General features: G+C 42.6%; 2 protein-coding genes across 2 annotated transcripts in view; both read right to left on the reverse strand.

Moving 5' to 3' along the window:
- The window catches only part of atp5pd (ATP synthase peripheral stalk subunit d), a 414,254-nt gene that overhangs the window by 279,221 nt on the left and 108,681 nt on the right, over positions 1-26,352 (reverse strand). The gene's annotated exons all lie outside the window — the stretch shown is intronic.
- The window catches only part of LOC138756892 (protein HID1-like), a 124,255-nt gene continuing 110,605 nt past the window's right edge, over positions 12,703-26,352 (reverse strand). Inside the window, exons 11-13 of the mRNA XM_069923284.1 lie at positions 20,341-20,432; positions 18,452-18,610; positions 12,703-15,329 (exon numbers count right to left, since the gene is read on the reverse strand). Of these exons, the coding sequence (XP_069779385.1) occupies positions 15,266-15,329; positions 18,452-18,610; positions 20,341-20,432 (315 nt within the window). The 3' untranslated portion in view covers positions 12,703-15,265. The remainder of the gene's footprint in view (positions 15,330-18,451; positions 18,611-20,340; positions 20,433-26,352) is intronic.

Raw genomic sequence — 26,352 nt, forward strand, 5'->3', positions numbered from 1 at the left:
GGAGGGGGGGTCTCGAGTATATATCCTGCAGGGTTACGACCACTCCCTGTCCCTGACTTGCACCTACACCCAGCCACTCTCAACCTTTCTTTAATTATGTCCTCCCCCCTCCTCTCGTGAACCAGACAAGATTTGGTTTCTTCAATACTCTCCTACATAAAAAGTGAAAAGAGAACAAGGCTTTTACTTAAATGTGCTGCAGGGGTGGCGGTGGGGGGGGCGGGGTGGGAGGCATAGGGCCTCCATTGATAATGGCTGAACACAGACTCAGTGGACCATCCCTCCACTATTCCTCCTTTAGTATCCGTGCAGCAATGCCGCTCCCCTTTCTCTTTTACCTCCCTCCCTGCCTTCTTTGAAATAATGACAGCCCGGGAAGTTCAGCAGACATTCCTTCCCCCAAGACAGCCGTCTCTGTAATGGCCATACTCCGAATTCATCTGTTCACTTCCCTATCAAGGTTCCCTTTATTGTCATGTAATATATTAAGAATGCAACTTACAGGGGATGTGGCAAGATGGCATAGAGTCTAGACATGCAATCTCGACCTCTCTGGCCAGACTTTTAAATACCTGTTTTTTAACCCTTTGTTTTCAAGATTAAACTCTTTAAATTTTAGTTTAAAGTATTAAGGAATCACTATGGCCACTAATGGTAAAAAGATTAAACCTCAAATGCAGAAGAAGTTACATTTTCGAAATGCTGAAGATTTGGGGCCTAGACAACTTGATACAGCCCCAGGCTCAATCTCTTCTCAATCTCTTCATTGTCTAAACCCCAAAGATTGCCTGTGGAGGCTGAAAAAAAAAATGTCTATTGCTCACCAAGTGAAGGATGGCGCTGGAATTACCCTTTCTCCAGAAGAAGGTGCGTGTTCCCAAGAAGTGGACCCCGATTTGGAAAGCCTTTCGATTTCAATGGAGGGAGCACGCAGGAAGACGACTCCATTGTTGGAAATGCATCAGGTAGCACTTCAATCTGAAGAAACTGGTTATCTTCATGAATTGATGAAAAAACAACGAGATGCGGAGGGGGGGGGGGAGACCAGCGGCGACCCCCTGAGGAAGTCGGGGTGCCGTCACTGGGAGTCCAGACCCGCAGTAAAACTTTTAAAATGCCTTCTGTTGAATTGCAGCAGGAGCTGCAGTTACCTTGTTCTGCCACTACGTCAGAGAGAGCAGGGCTGAGCTTTTCTGACCTACAGTGTATGCAATTAAATGCAGTCATTCAACCTCTAATGAATGCGATGGTTCAAATGAATGCTAGTATAAGTTCAGAATTTAATACAATTAAAGCACGTGTGGATGCATCTTATGAAGAATTTAAAAAATTTCAGACTGCTTTATTTTTGGAAAATCAAAGCAGAAGGAATAATGTGAAAATTGTTGGTTTGCCAGAAGGTATAGAAGGACAAGATCCTCTTTTTTTTTAAAGACTGGATTCCGCAAATATTAGGGCAAGAATTTTTCCCTGGGGATTGGCACTGGAAAGAGCCCAGAGAGCTTTAAGAAGAATACCCTCAGCTGGTCAACCCCGAGACCGGTAATAATTCGATGTCTGAGTTATTTGGACAGAGAAGCAATGCTTCGACTTGCAGTACAAAATGTGAGACAACGACAAACCCCATTATTGATTCAGAATAGCAGAGTTTTTTTAAAATCCTGACTTGAGTCAAGAGGTCATTCAACATCGACATAGATCCAGTTAAAGAAGTTTTGTGACGTAAAGGTTATAAGTCTACTTTTCGTTACTCTGTAGTGTTGAAGGTGTTTTACAGAGACTATCAATTTTGGTTTTTTGAAACTGATTTTTGCTAACTCATTGCCAGATATAAGAGGACAAAGACGTAGTCCACCATTATCTCCTAAAGAAATATTTGGTAGCTCTGGAAACAGAAGAAATGGCAGAAATGGGGAAAATGGGAATGGAAAGAGTCTACCTCCTTCTGAAATGGGATCTCTGAGATTGGAGAAATTTCTTATTTTATTTTTTCTCTTGTTATTATGATACTTTGATGTTACTGATTCTTTGGCTGGGGAGGGGGAGATATGCACTAAGTCCTTTACTAGTCATTAGCCACTGGTGGGTGATCCACACCCAATTTTTGTTTAGGGAATTACTACCTTCTGGTAGTTTTTTTTTGGGGGGGGGATTTTTTTCTTTATTTTTTTTAATTTTTCTTAGTTTTTAATTTGTGATTTTTTTTATTGGAGGGCCTATATACGTTGATTTGAGTTTTTATATAAAGATATTATTGGTATTTAGTAATAATAGTAGATATTCAAAGTTGAGGTTTGCTACTTTTAATGTTCGAGGATTAAATAGTATGATTAAACGTAAATGAGTCTTGGCGTATATTAAGAAAATGAAAATTGATATTGATGTTATGCAATGATTAATTTCAATTTTTTACATCAATTATATTTGACACCTGAAAATTTTAAAAAAATATGGTTTTAATGAATCATATTTGTGTTTTAGATGTGGTGATACAGTTGGAACTTTTCTTCATGCTGTTTGGTCATGTATACATATACAATCTTTTTGGAAGAAAATTCAATCATTTTTAGAATATCTGCATAAGATTAAAATAATTTTAGATCCAACAGTATTTTTATTGGGTAGTTTGCAACCTCTGAAAGGCTTGGGATTAAATAAGTTTCAGCTTGCTTTTGTATATTTAGCTTTATCCGGAGCGAAAAAATGTATTGCTAGTACATAGAAAGATACAAATATGATTGATATTAATAGATGAGATTAATAGATTAATGAGATGAAATATTGTTTAATAATGGAAAAAATTTCATATGTTTCACATGATAATTATAATTTTTTATCAATAATTGGCTGTTATACTCGGAATATTTACATTTCAATTTACATTGATTAGATTTTAATATGTATATTTAACTTTTTAATATCCTTTTTTCTTTTTTATGGCTCTCCTTAGGAGAGTTGGCTGAAAGGGGGGGAGTTTTTTCTTTTTTTATATATATAAAAAAATGTTCATGTTTAATTGCTGTTTATGTCATATATTATTTGTTTTTTGAACAAATAAATAAAGTTTTTAAAAAAAGAATGTAACATACTTGATGCTCTTTAACTTTTGCCTTTCGTAAGGCAGACATAGGGTCGCTATTTGTATTGCCTGGTGACGAATACTCTTCATATTAAACCATACACATTACAACCCATCCATCCACTGCCTGTCCTTCCTCCGTCTGACCTAACACCCTGGTTCTCCCCACCACCCTGCTAAGCTAGTTTAAACCTTCCCCAACACCTCTAGCAAACCTGCGCACAGGGATATTGGCCCCTCTCCAGTTCAGGTGCAACCCCTTCCTTTGGTACAAATCAGAGGAAATCCCAACGATCCACAAACCTGAACTCCTGCCCCAACTCCTCAGCCACGCATTCATCTGCCATAACTTTCTATCCTTGCCCTCACCAGCGCGAGCCACGGGCAGCAGCCCAGAGATGACCACCCTTGAGGCCCTGCTCTTTAGCTTCCTTTCTAACTCCCTATGTTCACTCTTTCAGGACCTCATCCTTTTTCCTATCTATGTCATTGGTACCAACGTGTACCTCAGCATCTGGTTGCTTCACCCTCTCCCTGAAGAGACAACTCTGACTTTGGCAGCAGGAAGGCAACATACTATCTGAGAATCTCGACCCCTTCCACAGAATCTCCTGTCCATTCTCCTCACCAAATGAATCCCCCATCACTACTTCTCTCCTCCTTTCTTCCCTTCTCTGCCACAGTTCTCAAATCCCAGCAACACCCTTTTAAATCTTTTCTCCACTCTTACAAGCTTATTGATATCTTACCTGTAGATTGGTGACCAAAATTGCACACAATTCTCCATATTTAGCCTCACCAATGTGATATACAACTTCACCTTAACATGAAGACCAACATGCCAAGAGCTCTCTTTAAGTCTTTCAGGGAATTATGTCTCTGTATTCCCAGTTCTACTCTATTCTCTGCTCTACTGCACTTCTCAGTGCCCTATGGTTTATCATGTTGTACCTTGGTTTGTGACAGATTGTAGATATGTTCTTTTGGGAGAAAAATTGGGGCAGGGTTTGTTAGTGTAGGTCACATAAAAATGCTTTAAAACAGATTTTATTTAAAATACTGTAGCTCTGCTAATGCTAGACATGTCAGGTCCTCAGAGCCTTTGCAAAAGCTTTGGGAGAGTCAGGGAATGTATGAAATGGGAGGGTTAACAGAAGGGGAAACTACCTGTGGGAGGAATATTTTCACGCTGAGACTGGTTGTAATCTGTTCTGAATGCTGTGGATTCAGTTTTAAAAAACCTACCTCGTTATTAGTTTTGGTTAGTACAGCGGCTAACACTGCTGCTACAGCACTAGCAACCTGGGTTCGAATCTACCTCTGTCTGCAAGAAGATTGGACGTTCTCCCCGTGTCTGCATGGGTTTCCTCTGGCTGCTCCAGTTTCCATCTACGTTTCAGGTATGTACGGGTTGAGTAGGTTAATTGGTCACATGGGTGTATTTGGGTGGCGCGAGCTCATGGGCCAGAAGGGCCTTTTACCGTGCTTTGTTTTAAATGGGACATTTCACTTGCTCTGACTGTACTGGGGCTCCTGCAGGCTGCCCCTCGGTGCAGAATCTGGTCATTGTGTATCTTGCTCCCTTGTCCTGGCTCTTCTTAAATATCCCTTCCACTGAACACTCCTCCCAGTGCTTTATCTACAGCTCCAGGTGGGGGATGCTGGTTCCTGCCAGAACCAAGTAATGCCTGTCCCAGTGGAACAGCTCCCAGTTCCCCAGTACTGGTGCCCTACTTCTCCCGAGCAGTTCTTGGGGCCATGCGTTCAACTCTCTAACTCAGCCACCGGCAGGAACCTACTCCTACACCAGTGCAGGAGGGAGATAAATCTGCGTTGGAAAAGATCATGCAGGAAATGAGTCACATAAACACTCTGGAATAAACAGTGAGCAGATACAAGATCCCAGATCAATCTTTGTTGATCCAAGTAGAGATGGGGCAGCTATCGGGACCGGGGTTTGAATCCCGCGCTGTCTGTGAGGAGTTTGTATGTTCTACCCATGTCTGCATGGGTTTTCCCCAGGGGCTCCAATTTCCACTCACCATTCAAATGTACCAGGGGTGTAGGTTAATTTGGTGTAAATTGGGCAGCACGGACTCATGGGCCGAAATGGCCTGTTGTGCTGTAGGTCTAAATTTAAATTTAAAAAAATTTAAATGCAGGAAACCCCTTTTCTGTCATATAAACACCTTAGGGCCAGGTTAAAAGGCACAGTCAAACAGGCAATCCAGAAACATGGGGAACCCATGCCTGAGAGAAGTCGTGTCAAATGCAATAGTCTGATCACAATTGTGACTTGCAAACTGTGCCTTGGATCAGTAACTCTGCCCATACACTGCGCACCACATCTCCCACACAATTAGTTTCTTTGCATAGCAATCTGGGGCAAACTGCCTTCTTTTCCACTATTGCAGAGTGTGGAGTAGGACTGATACTTTGTTGAAAGTATCCATTTAGTACTTGGGATTGGCCGGAGAGACCTACCTTATGGTTCATATAAATGAAGCAGGATGCAGATAAAACTGCTCTTTGAACAAGTTATAGCATTGTACAGGCCGTTCAGTCCAACACCAAGTTCACCGATAGCACTCTGGCCTAGTCCCATTTGCCTGGATTTGATCCACATCTCTTAAAGGCCTTCTATAAATCCACATGCAAGTTTTTTTTAAATTTTTTTTATTTTTCACACTATAAACCATATTGACCAAGATACATACAGACATTTTCTTCTTAAATATATAGTGTCGTTTTCTCCCCATTTTCCCCCCTCCCTTCCCTCCCTCCCTCACTCCCTTCCCCATTTATTTAAAGTTCAATCTATAAAATACATTAAACCTGTTAAACAATGTTGTCACTTAATAAAAATAAACAAGAAATTTTACTGAGTCAGTTCTTTTCGTTATCTTCTCCTTCTGTCATTTTAGGTGGTGGAAGTCCATGGTAGGATTTCACTATTGTGTTTCATGTATGGCTCCCATATTTGTTCAAATATTGTAATGTTATTTCTTAAATTATATGTTATTTTTTTCTAATGGAATACATTTATTCATTTCTGTTGGGTCCCATTTATTTAACTTTTGAGGTGTGATGTATAGCCTGTGTATCCAGTTATATTGTATCATGCGTAACCCCGTGTTTATTGTATTTCTCATAGTTCCGGAGCATAGCTTCTCCCATGTTTCATTCTTTATCTTTATGTTTAGATCTTGTTCCCATTTTTGTTTAGGTTTACTGTTTGTTTCCTTGTTCTCCTTTTCTTGCAGTTTGATGTACATGTTTGTTGCAAATTTTTTAATTATCATTGTGTCTGTAATCACATATTCAAAATTGCTTCCTTCTGGTAACCTCAGACTGTTTCGCAATTTGTCCTTCAAGTAGGTTTTCAGTTGGTAGTATGCAAACATTGTATCGTGAGTTATATTATATTTATCCTTCATTTGTTCAAAGGATAATAATTTATTTCCCGAAAAACAATTTTCTATTCTTTTGATCCCTTTTCTCACCCATTCTCTAAAGGAAAGGTTATCTATTGTGAAAGGGATTAGCTGATTTTGCATCAATTTCAGTTTTGGTAGTTGGTAATTTGTTTTATTCCTTTCTACATGAATCTTCTTCGAAATGTTGAGCAGATGATGCAATACTGGTGAATTCCTACGTTGCACCAATTTTTCATCCCATTTATATAGTGTATGTTCAGGTATCTTCTCCCCTATTTGATCTAGTTCTAATCTGGTCCAATCTGGTTTTTCCCTTGTTTGATAAAAATCTGATAGGTATCTTAATTGTGCGGCTCTATAATAATTCTTAAAGTTTGGCAGTTGTAAGCCTCCTTGTTCATACCATTCTGTTAATTTATCTAGTGCTATCCTCGGTTTCCTCCCTTTCCATAAGAATTTCCTTATTATTTTCTTTAACTCCTTGAAAAATTTCTCTGTTAGGTGTATTGGTAATGACTGAAATAGGTATTGTATCCTTGGGAAAATATTCATTTTAATACAGTTTATCCTTCCTATCAGTGTTAGTGGTAAGTCTTTCCAGTGCTCTAAGTCGTCTTGTAATTTTTTCATTAATGCATGGCAATTGAGTTTATATAGATGGCCGAGGTTTTTATTTAGTTGTATACCTAGGTATCGCATTGCTTGTGTTTGCCATCTAAATGGCGATTCTTTCTTAAATTTTGAGAAATCCGCATTATTCATTGACATTGCTTCACTTTTATTTGCGTTGATCTTGTACCCCGATACTTCTCCATATTCCTTCAATTTCCTATGTAATTCTTTTATTGATATTTCTGGTTCTGTTAAGTATATTATAACTTCATCTGCAAATAGACTGATTTTATATTCCTTCTCTTTTATTTTTATCCCTCTTATTTTATTTTCTGTTCTTATCAGTTCTGCTAGTGGTTCTATAGCTAACGCGAACAGTGAGGGAGATAGTGGACATCCCTGCCTTGTTGATCTGCTTAAGTTAAATTGTATTGATATATATCCATTTACTGTCACTTTCGCCAATGGCCCCTTATATAATGCTTTAATCCAATTAATATATTTCTCTGGTAGGCTGAATTTTTGTAGTACTTTGAATAAATAATTCCATTCTACTCTGTCAAAGGCCTTCTCTGCGTCTAAAGCAACCACTACTCTTGGACTTTTATTTCCTTCTACTGCATGAATTAAGTTAATAAATTTACAGATATTGTCTGCTATTCGTCTTTTTTTAATAAATCCAGTTTGGTCTAGATTTACTATTTTTGGTACATAGTCGGCCAATCTGTTTGCTAATAGTTTAGCTATTATCTTATAATCTGTGTTAAGTAAAGATATTGGTCTATATGATGCTGGTGTGAGTGGATCTTTCCCTGTCTTTGGTATTACTGTAATTATTGCTCTTTTGCATGAATCTGGTAAGCTTTGTGTTTTATCAATCTGGTTGATTACTTCCAGAAGGGGAGGAATTAATAAGTCTTTAAATGTTTTATAGAATTCTATTGGGAATCCATCCTCTCCTGGTGTTTTATTGTTCAGTAGTTTTTTTAATATCTCCTGTAATTCTTCTATTTCAAATAGTTTTATTAATTTATTTTGCTCCTCTGTTTGTAATTTCGGTAGTTTAATTTTAGTTAGAAATTCATCTATTTTGTCTTCTTTCCCTTCGTTTTCAGTTTGATATAGTTGCTCGTAGAATTCCCTGAAGTTTTCATTGATCTCTGTTGGATTATATGTAATTTGTTTGTCCTTTTTCCTTAATGCCAATACCATTCTTTTAGTTTGTTCTGTCTTAAGCTGCCACGCTAGAATCTTGTGTGTTTTTTCTCCTAGCTCATAATATTTCTGTTTTGTCTTCATTATGTTCTTCTCCACCTTATATGTTTGTAGTGTTTCATATTTTATTTTTTTTTCTGCCAATTCTCTTCTTTTAGTTGTATCTTCCTTTATTGCTAATTCTTTTTCTATATTTGTTATTTCCCTTTCCAACTGTTCTGTTTCCCGATTGTAGTCCTTCTTCATCTTAGTTACATAACTTATTAGTTGCCCTCTGATGAACGCTTTCATTGCGTCCCATAGTATAAATTTATCTTTCACTGATTCCATATTTATTTCAAAGTACATTTTAATTTGTCGCTCAATTAATTCTCTAAAATTCTTGGTGGGATGTCCTCTAGCTCTATTGCCAATAACAGGGGTGAGTGGTCCAATAATAGTCTAGCTTTATATTCCATTTTCCTAACTCTCCCTTGAATGTGGGCTGATAACAGGAATAGGTCTATCCTTGAGTATGCTTTAAGTCTACCCGAATAATATGAATATTCCTTTTCCTTTGGGTGTTGTTTCCTCCATTTTTCCAAAAGTTGCATTTCTTGCATCGATTTAATTATAAATTTGGTTACTTTGTTCTTTCTGTTAGTTTTTTTTCCCAGTTTTATCCATGTTTGAGTCCAAATTAAGGTTAAAATCCCCTCCTATTAGTATGTTCCCTTGCGTATCTGCTATCTTCAAAAAGATATCTTGCATAAATTTTTGATCTTCTTCATTAGTAAATTTATTTACCCCATTGAGTAAATTCCAAAATTCTGAATGTATCTGACATTTTATCATTACATATCTCCCTGCTGGATCTATTATTTCCTCTTCTATTTTGATTGGTACATTTTTATTGATTAATATAGCTACTCCTCTGGCTTTTGAATTATATGATGCTGCTGTTACATGTCCTATCCAATCTCTCTTTAATTTCTTGTGTTCCACTTCAGTTAGATGTGTTTCTTGTACGAATGCTATATCAATTTTTTCTTTTTTCAGTAAATTTAACAGTTTCTTCCTTTTGATTTGGTTATGTATTCCATTAATATTTAAAGTCATATAGTTCAACATAGCCATTTCATACTTTGTTTATCTTTCCTTTCCATTTCCTCATCATCACCTTTCCTTCTTATCCATTTCTGCTTTCTTTTTTTGAACACATTATAAGACAACATTTCTAAAACATAAAATATTTCCACTATTCTCATATCTAAAATTCTATTAACCCCAATAGTCCCTCCCCTTTCTGAGTTACCCTTTGTCCCTTGTCGGGCAACCACATCTCCCCTCTCCATTTGGATTCGCGAATCCGCTCGCAAGTGTCAACTGATTTCGCAGTGACTGTAATTCTCCCCCACCCAGCCCCCCAGAAAAGATTTTAATCTTCATATATAACAAAGGTCACTTTCTTAATTCCCTCCTTACTTCCTTTCTTCCCTTTATTTCCCTTCTTAGTTCTTACCTATACTCTATTTTTATATATTTTTTATATATACACATATATACACATACACACATATACATATATATATATATTTTAACATAAATTTATAACCTTTTTTCCATTGGGTAGTTTTTGCTGCATTGAACTCCTTCCTCTTCTTCAGGAGTTCAAAACTTATATCTGGATAGAAAAAAATTTTTTGACCTTTGTATTCCAGTGGTTTTTTTGTCTTCTCTTATTTTTTTCATTGCCTTCTCCAATATATTTTCTCTTGTTGTATATCTTAGGAATTTTACTAGAATGGATCTTGGTTTTTGTTGTGGTTGTGGTTTAGGGGCTAATGTTCTGTGTGCCCTTTCTATTTCCATTTCTTCCTGTATTTCTGGCATTCCTAGGACCCTGGGGATCCATTCTTTTATAAATTCTTTCATATTTTTGCCTTCTTCATCTTCCTTAAGGCCCACTATCTTTATATTGTTTCTTCTGTTATAATTTTCCATTATATCTATCTTCTGAGCTAACAGCTCCTGTGACTCTTTAACTTTTTTATCAGATTCTTCTAATTTCTTTTTTAAGTCATCTACTTCCATTTCTATGGCTGTTTCTCATTCTTCCACCTTGTCTACTCTTTTTCCTATATCTGTCATGATCATCTCTAATCTATTCATTTTTTCTTCCGTACTTTTTATTCTTCTTTTTATTTCACTGAATTCTTGTGACTGCCATTCTTTTACTGTTTCCATATATTCTTTAAAAAAATATATATCCATGTACTTGCCCTTCCCTTCTTCTTCCATTTCTCTGTGTTCTTCCTCCTCTTCTGAGTCCACTCCAGGATCTGTGTCCTTTACCTCTGTCTCTTCTGGTTTTCTTGTTGGGTTGTTTGTTTTATTTTGTTGGGTATTTTTGGTCTTCTTATTTTTATTAGAAGTGTCTTGGTGTTGGTCTTCTTCCTCTGGGTTGGTCATCTGTTGTTTCTTTGATTTCTTATTTTTACTCTCCTTCTTGTTCTCGTTATTTTCTGTTTTCCTCTTGCTGTTGTGTTGTAGTTGTCTGTTTCAGCTGTGGAGATGTACTCCTCAGCTGGTTTCCCCCTCCCGTCAGTGTTATTTTTGTCTTGCGCGGTTGCGCACTTTTGTTTGGCTCCGTGAGCCATTTTTGTAGTCCCGAGTTCGGGGCTTCGACTGACCTCAGGGAGTGGGCTTCACTCTCCACGGCGGGCCTCCTCGGGCCGGTAAGGCCTTCACCTTCTTCTTCCGACGTCTTTCCTTCTTCTTTTCTTCCCGTTGTTTTTGGTTTTTCTTTCTTCGCTGCCATTTTCTCCACACTTTTACTTTCGCTTTGTTTTGCTTTTTATGTTTGTGCCTTTGCTTTTTCTCTATCTTTTTTTTTAACTTTTCTGGAGAGGGCTAGAGTTCCCCTACCGGCCACTACTCCATCACGTGACTCCTAATCCACATGCAAGTTTTATGTAAATATCAATAGAGAAAAATTGGTATGTCAGTAACATTGACCTGGACTGGCCTTGTACAAGGTTACAAAAGCAATCATGGAAGTAGCAAGAGAAATTGATGAAGGTAGAGTAGTAGATGTGGTGTGCAGGATTTTAATAAGGCGTTTGACAGAGATCACCCATGGGAGATTCGTTCAGAAAGTCACGAAGCATGGGATCCACAGAACTTTGGCTGCGTGGATACAGGACTGCCTTGCCTATAGAAAGCAGAGTGTAGTAGGGGACAGAAAGTATTCTGCTGGGTGGACAGTGACTAGTGGAGTTCCACAGGGACCCCTGCTCTTATAAAAGAAGTGGACAAAGAAGTAGAGGGATGGGTCAGTGAGTTTGCCGATACAAAGGATCGAGGAGTTGTGGACCCTGTGGAAGGCTGTCATAGGTTACAGCAGGATAAAGATAGGATGCAGAGTTGGGCAGAAAAGTGGCAGATGGAGTTCAATCTGGATAAAGGTAAGGATTCATTTTGGTAGGTTAGACTTGAAGGCAGAGTACATGGTTAATGATAAGATAGTGTGGTAGAGGGACCTTGGGGAGTGGTCTAAATCCATAGATCTCTCAAGGTCATCATTCAGGTTGCTAGGACAGTTAAGAAGGCCTATGGTATGCTGGGCCTCATTAATTAAGAGATTGAGTTCAGGAGTCATGAGGTAATATTACATCTCCATAAATTTCTGGTGTGACCACACTGAGTATTGTGCTCAGTTCTGGTCTCATTTCAGGTGGAAGCTATGGAGAGGATGCAGAGGAGATTTCTCAGGATGTTGCCTCGATTGGAAAATGTCTTGTGAGGCAAGGTTAGCAGAGCTAGGGCTTTTCTCTTTGAACTGAAGAAGGAAGAGAGGTGAGAAGCATAGATAAGATAGTTAGCCAGCACCTTTTTCTCAGGGCAGGAACAGCAAATACCAGAGGGCATCTGGGCAAAGTGAAGGAGGAAAGTTTAGATGGGTTTTTTTTTTTACACGGAGAGTTGTGGGAGCCTGGAATGCATTGCCAGGGGTGGTGGTGGAGGTTGGAACAATAGGGACATTTAAGAGACTCTTAGACATGGATAAAAGAAAAATGGAGAGTTATGAGGTAGGGAGGATTAAGTATTTTTGATATATATCAGTTGGGACAACATTGTGGGCTGAATGTCCTGTACTTCACTGTAATGTCCTATGTTCTAAGGTGGACCATTGGCATGCTTCTGATGCCAGATCCAGGAGTCAGTCCTGACCCATCTAGTAATATCCTTCCTCTGCCAAGGACACCAGGTGTTCCTCCCTGGTCAGTGCAATGTTGAGTCCGGGGCTACGTGGCATCTCCTGAATGCCAATGTACTGATCGCCCTTCTCCACAGATAGAGGAATACTCCAGCCTTGACTCCATTGCACTCAGAAGAATTTATTTTTTTTAAATATTACCAACAATTTGCAAACAATTCACATAAAGAGAACAGATATCACCACTTAGACAATATAAATAAGAAGTGTGTAACCAGGCAGACAAAAATAGACAGGGACAGATCAATAATGGGGCCTTAAAGAGAAAAGTAATTCTATTGGCAAGTAAATCTAACAGTTACTTGTGGAGAACCCTTCCCCTCTAAGATTCTACATTACAATAACAAAATCCTTTCTAAAGTGCTATCATATATCTGTTAACATCAGGCACGGATTCAGGTAACTTAGTGGATTTAAACACCACCACACAACACAGGTCAGAAAGTTCCTGTGAAATGTAGGAACCAATTCCCAAATAGAAACATATTAAAATAATTGAAATCTTCTGTTTAGTGTGATGAATATTGATGTTGGTGAGCAGAACAGTTTCTTTTTCAGACACCTAGTGTCTTCACTTAAACCTCCAGAACAGGGGCTTGGTGAAATTCCCTCCACACCGTCCTATCACACACACCTGGGGACAGACACAGAGTGAAACTCCCTCCACGCTGTTTCTTCACACACACCTGAGGAGAGACACACAGAGTGATACTCCCTCCAAACCATCCCTTCACACATAGCTCAGGTCAGACACTTAGTGAAACTTCCTCCATACCATCCCATCACACACCTGAGGTCAGATACAGAGTGAAACAACATCCACTGTTCCTTCACACACACCTGGGGTCAGACACAGAGTGAAATTCCCTCCATACTGTCCCATCATACACACCGGAGGTCAGATACAGAGTGAAGCTCCCTGCACACTGTTCAATCACACACTCCCGGAGTTAGACACTGAATGAAGCCCCCTCTACACTGTCCCATTACATACTCCTGGAGTTAGACACTGAGTGAAGCCCCCACTTTCCCATCACACACTCCTGGATTAAACACTGAGTGAAGCCTCCCTCTACAGTGTTCCATCATATGCTCCTGGAGTTAGACACTGACTGAAGCTCCCTCAACACTGGTTTGATACATCTGGGTCAGGAACTGTCTGAGCAGCAATTAAATAAATGTGGCTCAATTAGTAAACATAAGTCAGGACCAATTCCTCTCCTCACTAACTGAGGATTATGAATTTAACTCATAGCACAATCCAGTGACAAAACTAAGGACTTTCCAGTTCACCCCCAATGTTGGCTGGAACAGCTCCTGTAACAGGACACCACCAGTTCAGGTCATACAAGCTTGTGTGAAAGAGCCTGGGGTGGGTCCAGGTGAATGCGGCTCATAGTACATCCGGTGTCGGAAATACAGTCAACTCTGTACGCGCGGTTCCTCACTGTTCCTGTTTTTTGTTGGCCTTACTGTGAATGTTCATCCATCTGACAGATGCAACTAAATGAAGGAGTAGTGAACTGTAGTCAATTGCTTCAAATAATTGTTAAGTAATAAATCAAACAGAAAGTGAGGGCTCGTTCACAAATGTTGTGACATTGAAAGGATGGAGCAGTAATTCCCTTCAAATGGAGAAGAATAGGAATGTGCTGGATAATGGGAAGAAAGCAGAGCCAGGCAGGCAATGTGTGGAAAGATTTGTCATTCTTCAGCAACGAGAACACTAATGTGCTGGTTCCAAGCTGCTGAAGGTCATGGCCTTTACAGAAGGGAGTGAAAAGCAGGAGGGGATGGGCTAACGCTTGGCCACAGGAGGCAGAGGGAGGACGGTGCAGCGATGGGGAGTGGATGAGGGGGAGCAGCTGTGAGGCTGAACCCGGTGTGGACTGGCCAAAGACAGATGACTGAAGTCCAAGCCCTCCCAGAGGGTACATTGAGGTGGGAATAAAGCAATAGAGTATTTTCCACTAAGTCCCAACGCTGACAGAGTTCATTCCCTGGGCCCCAAGTAACGCATTCTCATGGTATCAATGGGCCATTTTGCAGAGCTGGAGACTGTGCTGATTGACACAACCCCACATCTTCAGAAACGGGCAGGCAACCAGCTACAGCATCTGATGAAGGGAACCAGCTCCCCCGCACAGAGTTGGGTTTTCTCTTGCTGCGGGATTGGGAAAAAGTCTCACACCGACTACCCCCACCACCAACATGGCAGGCGCTGGTGAATTGCCCAGCCAAGTGTGACGGCCTGTGGTTCATCCTCACTCCCCCCGGTCTGACGATGAAAAGTCAACTGGGCATGTGGTGATGGGTTTGTGGTCACTGCTCGGGCTGCTGTAGGCACGAAGCGTGGGAGCTGGAAAGCAGCCTCATTTGGCGGCATCACTGACAGATTGGGCAAGGGGCACCAAGAGGATCCTGCTCGGAGGGGCTGAACACCAGCACCTTGCTGGCATGCCACACCCTCATCGGTGTTGGGGCGAGTCCTGCCTCAGGCCGGGAAGTTGTCCTGAGCCAGTGATGCCCACAGGAGAATCAGCGCATAGCGAGCAACAGCAAACACCAGGAGTGGGGAAGATGCAGCCGAGACCAAGGGCAGATTCAGAATTAAAATGGGGAAGAGACTTGGCTGAAGAATTTGCTCCAATCTAGGGTGGTTCCTTAAACTCGCTGAATCTCGAAGAGCTTCACATCGGTGTCATACCATATGGGTGGGTCGACATTCCTGGGGGCACAAACACAAGGGTCAGGTGACTGCTGACAGCAAAACTGCAACAACAACTTCTATTTCAGGTTTACAGTAAAGAAAACTTCGCAGGACATTATCAAGGAGAGATGCTAGAAGACAGGAGGATGTCTAATGTTATGCTCTTTTTTAAAAGAAAGGCTGGGGAAAGAAGTCAGGGACCGACATGCTGGAATTTGACAGGGAGATTACTGGAGTTGATTCTCAGGGACAGCTTTGACCAGCATTTGGAAGGGTTAGACAGCTTCGATAGACAAGGATCTATCTACACATGCTGGGAAACTGGAGCAACACACACAGTGTTGGAGGAACTCAGTGGGTCAGGCAGCATCCGTGGGAGACAACAGACAGTTGTTGACTTTTTGGGCTGCAACCCTTCATTAGGAATAGCAAGGATGGCAGAAGCCTGAATAGAAGGGCAGGGAGGAGCGTGGACTTGGCGAGGAGTGGAAATGGGTAATTGGTGAATCCAGGGTGGAAAGGAGAAGGAATGGGGAGAAAGAAACAAACTGGGAGATGCACGATGATAGGTGGAAGTGGCAGAGGGCTGAGGGAGAGGCACTCTGATAGGTGGAAGTGACAGAGGGTTGAGGGAGAGGCACTCTGATAGGTGGAAGTGACAGAGGGTTGAGGGAGAGGCACTCCGATAGGTAGAAGTGGCTGAGGGTTGAGGGAGATGCCCTCTGATTGGAGGAGACAAAAGGCTGCAGAAAGTGCATGTGGATGGGGTAAAACTGGAAGGTCTGGAAATGGAACAAGAAGTTTGACGACTGATTAGGGTACAGTCAGCATGGCTGTGTGTGTGTATGGGAAATGCTGTCTCACAAATAGAGAGTTTTTTTTTAAAAAAAGAGGTGACCAAGAAGATTCACAAGGGTTTGAACCAGCACTGTAAGGAGTTTGTGTGTTCTCCCACTGTCTGCGTAGATTTTCCCCAGGTGCTCCGGTTTCCTCCCACCTCCAAATTGCATGGGGGTTAATTGGGCGGCATGGGTCCCAACAGCTAGAATTGGCTTCTTACTGCGTTATAAATAAAATTTTTTAAATTGTAGAATATGTTGGTGACACCACACCTGGAGGGTAGCTTTGGTCACCTGGTGATAGGAAATAAGTCCACGCTGCTGAAGATCCAGCTGCGCTGGATGGGTCACGTCTCCAGAATGGAGGACCATCGCCTTCCCAAGATCGTATTATATGGCGAGCTCTCCACTGGCCACCGTGACAGAGGTGCACCAAAGAAAAGGTACAAGGACTGCCTAAAGAAATCTCTTGGTGCCTGCCACATTGACCACCGCCAGTGGGCTGATAACGCCTCAAACCGTGCATCTTAGCGCCTCACAGTTTGGCGGGCAGCAGCCTCCTTTGAAGAAGACCGCAGAGCCCACCTCACTGACAAAAGGCAAAGGAGGAAAAACCCAACACCCAACCCCAACCAACCAATTTTCCCTTGCAACCGCTGCAATCGTGTCTGCCTGTCCCGCATCGGACTGGTCAGCCACAAACGAGCCTGCAGCTGACGTGGACTTGTTACCCCCTCCATAAATCTTCGTCCGCGAAGCCAAGCCAAAGAAAGAAATTAAGCTGGAAAACGTGCAACACAAAAGTCTGCAGATGCTGTAACTGTAGTAAAAACACACCAAAATGCTGGAGGAACTCAGCTGGCCTTTCAGCGTCCATAAAAAGTTAAAGATATATTGCTGAAGTTTCAGGCCTGACCCTTCCTTAAAGGAATGAGCAAAAAGCAAGAAATCTCAGAATTCAGACAATGCCGGCTTGGGGAGGAATTCAGACCAACAAAAGGTGTTAATTGGATATGATAAGGGGAGAGGTGAGGATTTATTATGTTTGTGCGAAAGGAGCCAGGGAAATGGGAGAGAGACAGAGCTGGGGGAAGGCAGTGGAGGAAGAGGTGAGGGGGAGGGGTTTATGTCCCTGATTCCAGAGAATTGATATTAATGCCATCCATTTGGAGGGTGCCCAGTCAGAAGGTGTGGTTCCTCCAATTTGTGGATGTTCTCAGTCTGACAATGAATGAGACCATAGACAGATATGTCTGCAAGGGAATGAGATGGGGAATTAAAATGGGTTGCCCCTGTGAGATCCACTCTATTGCAGTGATAGAGCCAAGGTGCTCAACAAAGTGATCTCCAATCTGCTCCTCGTCTCTCCAATGAAGAGGAGACCACAGTGGGAGCAACGGATGAGGGACAGGAAGCAGAGTTGCTTGGAAGGACTGTTTGAGCCCTGAATGGTGCTGAGAAGGAGGTGTGGGCGCAAGTGAAGGATCTCCTGTGGTCACAAGGGTAGGTCCTAAGGGGACGATTGGTGGGGAGGGACAAGGGAGTCATAAAAGGAACGGTCCCTGCGGAAGGCAGAGAAGGGAGGAGAGGGGGATATGTGTTTAGTGGTGGGATCAAGTCATAGGTGACGGAAATGGAGGAGAAGGATGTGTTGGATGCGAGGCTGGTGGGGTAGTAGGTGAGGACAAGAAGAAATCCTTTCTTGTTTCACATGGGGCAGAGGGGGCCATGGCAGATGTGCAAGTAATGGAAGATACGAGTGCCAAGTTGATGGTGGTAGAGGGAAAGGATGGTGGTTGAGCACGTTGCCAGGACTGGAAGAATTGAATAAACAAGAGAAGTGGCGGTCTCTGGTACTTTTCCAGTGGAGTTGAGGATGCCACATGCAACCTTGTTAGTGTTTAAAAATTGTTAGGAGTGTAGAAAGGGTCAACCGTCTGAGACTCAGGGTCTGGAAAAACCAACACAGGTGTAGGCCAGATTTAAATGGAAAATGATTGAAGTAACAGTGACACTGTACACACCCACCACATGGAGACAACACACACATACACATAATTCACCCCGCACAGAGACACCCCATTTACACACCATCACACCGCATGGAGTCACCCCATTTACACACTATTACACCGCACGGATACATCTCACACACACACACACCCCACGCCCCCCAAATCATCACACCGCATGGAGACAACACACACATACACACAATTCACCTTGCACGGAGAGGCCCCATACATACACCATCACATTGCATGGAGATGCGCTCACACCAAACAGGAAGAGACCACTCACCTCAGGTAAACAACCCCCCACATGTAGGTGCGGAACCACATGGCCGTGCCGGAGTTGGCCTGGTATTTGCGAATGAGGATTGGGTGTGGCACCGGCAGTAGTCCCACCAGCGTGCCGTGCTGCAGGAACTTGAGGATTTCTGATTCATCCGTCAGCCCCCTGTGGTCAACAGGAAGAGGCTGAGTTTGTACACACGATCCTGCTGACAGCTGCCTGCTCTGGGCACTGGGCCAGACTGCTGGGATCACTGCGGTTGGTGACCCTTGATGAAGTGTCATGAGCACCCACCCATGGGTAGAGATGCCCTGACCAGGCAGGGAGTAGGCATTGCACAGGAAGGCTAAGTTGGTGGGCATAAGGGAGATGTGCACACTTCAGATAGGATCTGAACTTCAATCACAGCATGGAATGCAGGGGACATGAGGGGGAGCAACAGTGGGGACAGCAGGATGACGACCCCCACACAGTGAGCAGCCTCGTTAGTCAGGGAGCTGAGTTTAATCAATCTTATAGTTTTTCGTTTCCAGGAAAGTTCATGAAGGAAAGGCTGTGGATGTCAACATGGATTTTAGTAAGGCCTTTGACAAGGTCCAGCATGGGAAGTTAGGAAGGTTCAGATGCTAGGTATTCATGGTGAAGTAGATTCGGCAATGGGTGAACTGGAGGCCTGTGTCGAGTGGTGTGCCTCAGGGATCGGTGCTAGGACCATTGTTTGTCATCTATGATCTGGATGATAATGTGGTAAATTGGATCAGGAAGTTTACAAATGCCACTAAGATTGGAGGTGGTGTGGACAGCGAGGAAGATTTGCAGAGTTTGCAGAGGGATCTGAACCAGCTGGAAAAATGGGCTGAAAAATGGCCAATGGAATTTAATGCAGATATGCATGAGATGTTGCACTTTAGAAGGACAAACCAAGAAAGAACATACATGGTAAACAGTAGGCCACTGAGGAGTGTGGTAGAACAGAGGGATCTGGGAATAGAGATAAACAATTCCCTTAAAGTGGCATCACAGGTGACATTGCCAGGTTCCTGGACCATCCCTGTAGGCAGTGAACCACTCCTCCTGCATGGTGTAGGGAATCAGGGACATTGCCAGTTCCCTGGACCATCCCTGTGGGCAGTGGGCCGCTCTTCCTGCATGGTGTAGGGAATCAGGGACATTGCCAGGTCCCTGGACTACCCCTGTGGGCAGTGGGCCAGTCACAGCTCCTATTGGAGAGTAGTTGAAACTGTGGACGACTGGATCTGAAGCATCCAAGATGTGGGAATCGTCTGTGAGTGGGTCAGACCGCAGGTGCAGAAAGAGGGGTGATGGGAGACCACCAAAAAGGTCAGGTGGTGCAGGAACCCCCTTGGTCAATGTTCTCTCCAACAGGTATATGGGGTTGGATACTGAGGGGGGTATGGCCTCTCAGAGGGTGAACGTGCAGCAGCTGAGGTAACTTGTAGGCACAGTGGGGGAGAGAGAGAGAAAGAGAGAGTGGTCTCAGCGAGTGCTCAAGGTGGCGATTCCTTAGTGTGGGGATCAGGGCCAAGAACAAGACTCCAGAACAGTCAATCGCCTCCTGGTGCCAGGGTCCAGAATGTCTTGGAGTGACTACTTAACATTCAGAAGTGGGAGTGGGCACAGCCAGGGGATGTTGACATAGATAGGAGGGAGGAGGTCCTGAAGAGCGAACTGAGGGAGTGGGCAGATGAAGCAGGACCTCTTGGGTTGTAATGCTGGGATTAGTTAGTCCCTGTGCCAAGTGTTAGTGAGGGTGCGACTTGGAGAACAGGACAGATGAAGGTGCGAGGGAACCACGGGCTGCTTTGTTATCCACCCATTCTCTGACTTCTATGAGCTGCTGCCTCTGGAGGCAGGTGGTCAACACACATACTTACTTGTCAATGCAGATCTTCTCCACTTGTGGGACCAGGACTTGCAGCAGGCGCATGATGGTTTGGAGGGGGAGTTTTGATTTCCATGATATCACCTGCGGGGAAAGCATCACAAGGCAGGGTTAGTCCCACACAAAGCCAGTTATGGACAGACAACTCCAAACCCTGCAGATCCCAAGTCCTAGATGCTTAGTTCAAGGTAGGTCAACATTAAACCAAATACTTACAAAAAGAAAAACTAAACCCTCCCTACCTCATAACCCTCTATTTTTCTTTTGGGGTGGCATGGTTAGTGTAGTGTCAGTGCAATGCTGTTACAGCGCCAGTGATCGGGACCGGGGTTCAAATCCCTCACTATCTGCAAGGAGTTAGAATGTTCTCCCCATGTCTGCGTGGGCTTATCTGGGGGTCCTGATTTCCTCCCACCATTCAAAAATGTACCAAGGTGGAATTAGGTGACATGGGTTCATGGGCCAAAAGGGTCGTGCTGTATACCTTATACCTAAATTTAAAAATCCATGTACCTGTCTAAAAGTTTCCTAAATGCAAATAGCCTGAATTAAAGACTGGGGAGAGAAAGGGGGAAGAATGGGAGGGGGAGCGGACAAAAGGTCCATTAGATATTATGAGAGGAAAGATGAGAATCGATGTTGGCTCTGTGAAAGGAGACAGAGGGAAAAGGGAAGAGAGAAAGAGAGAACTAAAGGAAAGGAGACAGGGGAAAGAAGGTATGAGGGTGGGGTGGGAGGGATTAATAGAAAATGGGGAAGTTGATGTTAATGCCATCCACTTGGAAGGTTCCCAGATGGAAGATGAGGCGTTGTTCCTCCCATTTGCGGGTAGTCTCAGTCTGGCAGTGCATGAGACCATAGACAGACATGTCAGCAAGGGAATGGGATGAGGAATTGAAATGGGTGGCCATTGGGAAATCCATCCTATTGCGGCGGACTGAGCCGAGGTGTTCAACGAAGTGATCTCCCAGTCTGTGTCCCATCTCTCCGATGTAGAGGAGACCACAATGGGAGCACCAGATGCAGTATATTGCTCCTGCAGATTCACAAATGAAATGTTGCTTCACATGGAAGGATTGTTTGGGGCTCCGAATGGTAGTGAGGGAGGAGATGTGGACACAAATGGAGCATCTCCTGTGGTCGTAGGGATAGGTGCCAAGGGGACAATTGGTGGGGAGGATGGAGCGGACAAAGTAGTCACAGAGGGAGCTGTCCCTGCAGAAGGCAGAAAAGGGAGAAGAAGGGAATATGTGTCTAGTGGTGGGCTCACATAGTAGGTGGCAGAAAGAGCGGAGCAGGATGTGTTGGATGGAGGACTGATGGGGTGATAGGAGAAGACAAGGGAATCCTGTCCCTTGTTGCCCGTGGGGGTGGAAGGGACTAGATCAGGTATGGGTGATGGAGGATATACGGGTGAGTGTTGAGTTAATGGAGGTAGAGGGAAAGCCACATTGTTTGAAGGAGGAGGACATCTTTGATGATCTGGCGTGGAAGTCCTCATCCTGGAAGCTGATGCGACGGAGATGGAGGAATTGAGAGAATGGAATGGAATCCTTATAGGGGACAGGGGGGAAGGGATATAGTTGAGGTAGCCGTGGGAGTTGTAGAAGATATCTATTGAGAATTTACCTCTCAAAATGGAGATAGAGAGATCGAGAAAGGGGACAATGTTGCTACAAATGAATCAAATGAACGAGGTTAGGACAAGTTGACAGCAAAGTGGGATAAAGTCGACGAGCTCATCATGGGTGCATGAGGCAACACCAATGTCGTCATCGATGTAGCAGAGAAAGAGTTGAGGTGCCTGTGTAGGCTTGTAGCATGGCTTATTCCATGTAGCCAACAAAAAAGCAGGCATAGCTGGATACCTATGGGTATCATACCACCTATTGGAGAAAGTGGTGTGTCAAAGGAGTAGTTATTGAGGATGAGCACAAGTTCTGCCAGATGGAGGAGGATTGGTAGAGGGGGACTGTCGATTAAAAAAAACCAAGGGCTTTGAGTCTTTTGATATGAGGGAATGGACGTGCATAGTGATTGGATGTCCATGGTAAACATGAGGCGATCGAGTTCAGAGAACTGAAAGTTGTTGAAGTTATGGAGGGCATATGAAACATCCTGGATATAGATAGGGAGGGACTGGACTGGGTGGGAACAAAACAGGGTCAAGGTAAGTGGATACCGGTTCGGTGGGGCAAGAGTACATGGAAACGATCAGTCTGCCAGGACAGTTGAGTTTGTGGAACTTGGGTAGGAGGTAGAAATGGGCAAAGCAGGGTTGGGAAACAATGAGGTTAGAGACCATCCAAGGGAGAAGACTGGAAGTGATAAGTTCAGAGATAGAGCGTGATACAGTGGTTTGATGAATTTTGATGGAGTCCTGTTGGAGGGGTAAGAAGTGCCTGAGTGTTGCCGTCTGGCTTTGGTGGTGAGGTTTGGATTGGTGCAGAGAGAGTGGAGGGCCAGGCATTTGTAATAAAGTGGACAAATTGAATGTGGAGATAGCTATTAATAACTATGATATAGTTAGGATCACAGACGTGGCTTCAGTGGGAACGTGATTGGGAGCTCAACATTCAGGGTTACTCGACATTCAGGAGGGATAGACAGAATGGAAAAGGAGGTGGAGTGGCCTTGTTGGTTAGGGAAGAGGTCAATGCCATAGAAAGGAAGGACATCAGTGTAGAGGATGTGGAATCCATATGGGTAGAGCTGCGAAACACAAAGGGGCAGAAGACGCTAGTGGGAGTAGTGTACAGGCCGCCTAACTGTAGCAGTAAGGTTAGTGAAGGAGTCATGAAGGAAATTGGTAATGCGTGCAACAGAGGGACGGCAGTTGTAATGGGTGACTTTAATCTACATGTAGATTGGGTGAACCAAATTGGTAAGGGTAAGGTTGAAGAGGATTTCTTAGAATGTATGCGGGATTGTTTTCTAAATTAGTATGTTGAGGAACCAACGAGGAAATGACCCATTCTAGACTGGGTATTGAGTAATGGAGAAGGGTTAATTAGCAATCTTGTGAGGAACCCCTTGGGCAAGAGTGACCACAATATGGTGGAATTCTTGATAAGGATGGAATGTGACAGAGTTGATACAGATACAAAGGTTTTGTATGAGATGTGAATTGGCTAAAATACATTGGCAAATGGTACTTAAAGGACTAATGGTAGAAATGCAATGGCAATCATTTAAGGATAGCTTGGAGCAAGTGCAGAAAATGTGCATCCCAGTTTGTACGAAGAATAAATCGAGGAGGGTAGTGCATCCGTGACTAACAAGGGAGATCTGAGAGAGTGTCAAATCCAAAGAAGGAGCTTACAAATTAGCCAAAAAGAATAATATTCCTGATGATTGGGAGAAATTCAGAGTTCTGCAGAGGAAGACAAAAGGATTAATTAGGAAAGGTAAAAGGGATTATGGGAGGAAGCTGGCAGGGAACATAAAAAATGACTGTAAAAGCTTTTATAGATACATTAAGAGAAAGAGGTTAGTTGAAACAAATGTGGGTCTGTTGTGGACAGAAATGGGTGAGTTGATCATGGGGAACTATTTGAATGATTATTTTAGTTCTGTCTTCACCAAGGAAGACATAACTAATCTACAGGAAATTATTGAGGATCGGGGATCTATTGTGACGGAGGGACTAAAGGAAATAAGTCAAGAAGTTGTATTAGTTAAATTGCAGGGATTAAAGGCGGATAAATCGCCAGGGCCAGATAGTCTGCATCCGAGAGTGCTGAAGGAAGTAGCCCAGGAAATAGTGGATGTGTTGGTGATTGTAATGGAGGATTTAGACCAGCTTCAGAAGGGATGCAGTTGCATCAGAAGACATAATCTAGGAGGAGTCACATGATGGAGTAGTGGCCGGACGGTGAACTCCAGCCCTCTCCAGAAAAGTCGGGAAAAACAAGAGAAAATACAAAGGCACAGAAATACAAGTTAAAGAAAAGTGAGTATAAAGGTGGAAAGAAGATGGAGACAAAAGGAGAAAAATCAAAATCAACGGAAAGAAGAGAGGAAGAGAAGACAACGGAGGAAAAAGGTGAAGGCCTTACCTGTCCGAAGAGGCCCGCTGTGGAGAGAGGACCCCACTACCTCAGGTCGGTAGAAAGAGAACTACAACAATGGCTCACAGAGCCGAGTAAAAGTGCGCAACCGCGCATGAAAAAAAACACACCGACGGGAGGGGGGACCAGCTGGGGAGTCGATCTCCACAGCCGGCAACGACAGCTGCAGAACACCTGCAGCAAGAAGAGACCACAGAAGACAATGGAAACAAGAAAGAAGAGGAGGAAAGGGCAGCAAAGAAACAACAGATGGTCAACCTAGAGGAAGAAGAAGAGGAAGAATACAGTGAAATAGATAAAGGGAAAGGCAAGGTAAAGGATATACTTGCTCTTGTTAGAGGATACATGGAGTCATTTAAAGAATGGCAAACACAGGAATTCAATGATTTAAGAAGAAGAATAAACAACACAGAAAAGAAAATAAATAAAATGGATATGACCTTAACAGAAATGGGGAAAAAAATGGACAAGATGGAAGAACGGGCAATAGCAGCAGAAATGGAGGTAGAAGACTTAAAAAAGAAATTGGAGGAATCTAATAAAAAAACTAAAGAGACACAAGAATTACTAGCCCAAAAAATAGATATAATGGAAAATTATAACAGAAGAAATAACATAAAGATAGTGGGCCTTAAGGAGGATGTAGAAGGCAAGAATATGAGGGAGTTTATAAAAGAATGGATCCCTAAGGCCCTAGGATGTCCAGAACTACAGCAAGAAATGGAAATAGAAAGGGCACATAGAGCATTGGCCCCTAAACCACAACCACAACAAAAACCAAGATCTATTGTAGTAAAATTCCTAAGATATACTACAAGAGAAAAGGTACTGGAGAAGACAATGGAAAAAGTAAGAGAGGGCAACAAACCACTGGAGTATAAAGGGCAAAAAATCTTCATTTATCCAGATATAAGCTTTCAACTCCTAAAGAAGAGAAAAGAGTTCAATGCAGCAAAAGCGATTTTATGGAAGAAAGGATATAAATTTACACTGAAGCATCCTGCGGTATTGAAAATATTTATTCCAGGACAACAAAACAGACTATTCTCGGATCCAGAAGAAGCACGAAAATTTGCAGAACAATTACAAAAATAGACTGAGGGATGAAGACGGGTAATGAGAGCAAAAATCATCACGATTGATATGTATGTGGGTAAAGACAAAAATAGACTGAGGGAATGAAGACGGGTAAGGAGGGTAAAAATGACCACGATTGATATGTATGCGGGTAAAGAGGTATAAGAGTGAATAGAGACAATGGGCATATGTGAAAGTATCTGTAATTAGAGGAAAACATAGAGAGTATAGACAAGAATTAATAAGGGAAGGTAATGGAATAGAGAGAATAAAGAGGGAATTAAAAGAGTGACCTTTGTGACATATAAAAAGCGAAATCTTTTCTGGGGGGGGCTGGGTGGGGGAAAAGAGCGGTCACTGCAAAATCAGTTGACGCTTGCGAGTGGATTCGCAAATCCAAATGGAGAGGGGAGATGTGGTTGTCCGACAAGGGATAAAGGGCAACTCAGGAGGGGAAGGGGAGATTGGGGATAAAGAAGATAGAAATAGGAGAATAAGGAAAATGTTGGACGTTGTAGGAATGTTGTCTGGTAAAGAGTTGAAAATAAGAAAACAGAAATGGAAAAGGAGGAAAGGTAATGATGGAAAAACGGAAAGAGAAGATAAACAAAATATAAAATGGCTACGCTGAACTATATGACTCTAAATATTAATGGAATACATAACCAAATTAAAAGGAAGAAACTACTAAATTTACTGAAAAAGGAAAAAATAGATATAGCATTTGTCCAAGAAACACACTTAACTGAATTGGAGCACAAGAAATTAAAGAGAGATTGGGTAGGACATGTAACAGCAGCATCGTATAATTCAAAAGCAAGAGGAGTGGCTATATTAATTAGCAAAAATGTGCCATT

The sequence above is a fragment of the Narcine bancroftii genome, chromosome 3 (genome assembly GCF_036971445.1).
Source record: "Narcine bancroftii isolate sNarBan1 chromosome 3, sNarBan1.hap1, whole genome shotgun sequence".
NCBI lineage: Eukaryota > Metazoa > Chordata > Chondrichthyes > Torpediniformes > Narcinidae > Narcine > Narcine bancroftii.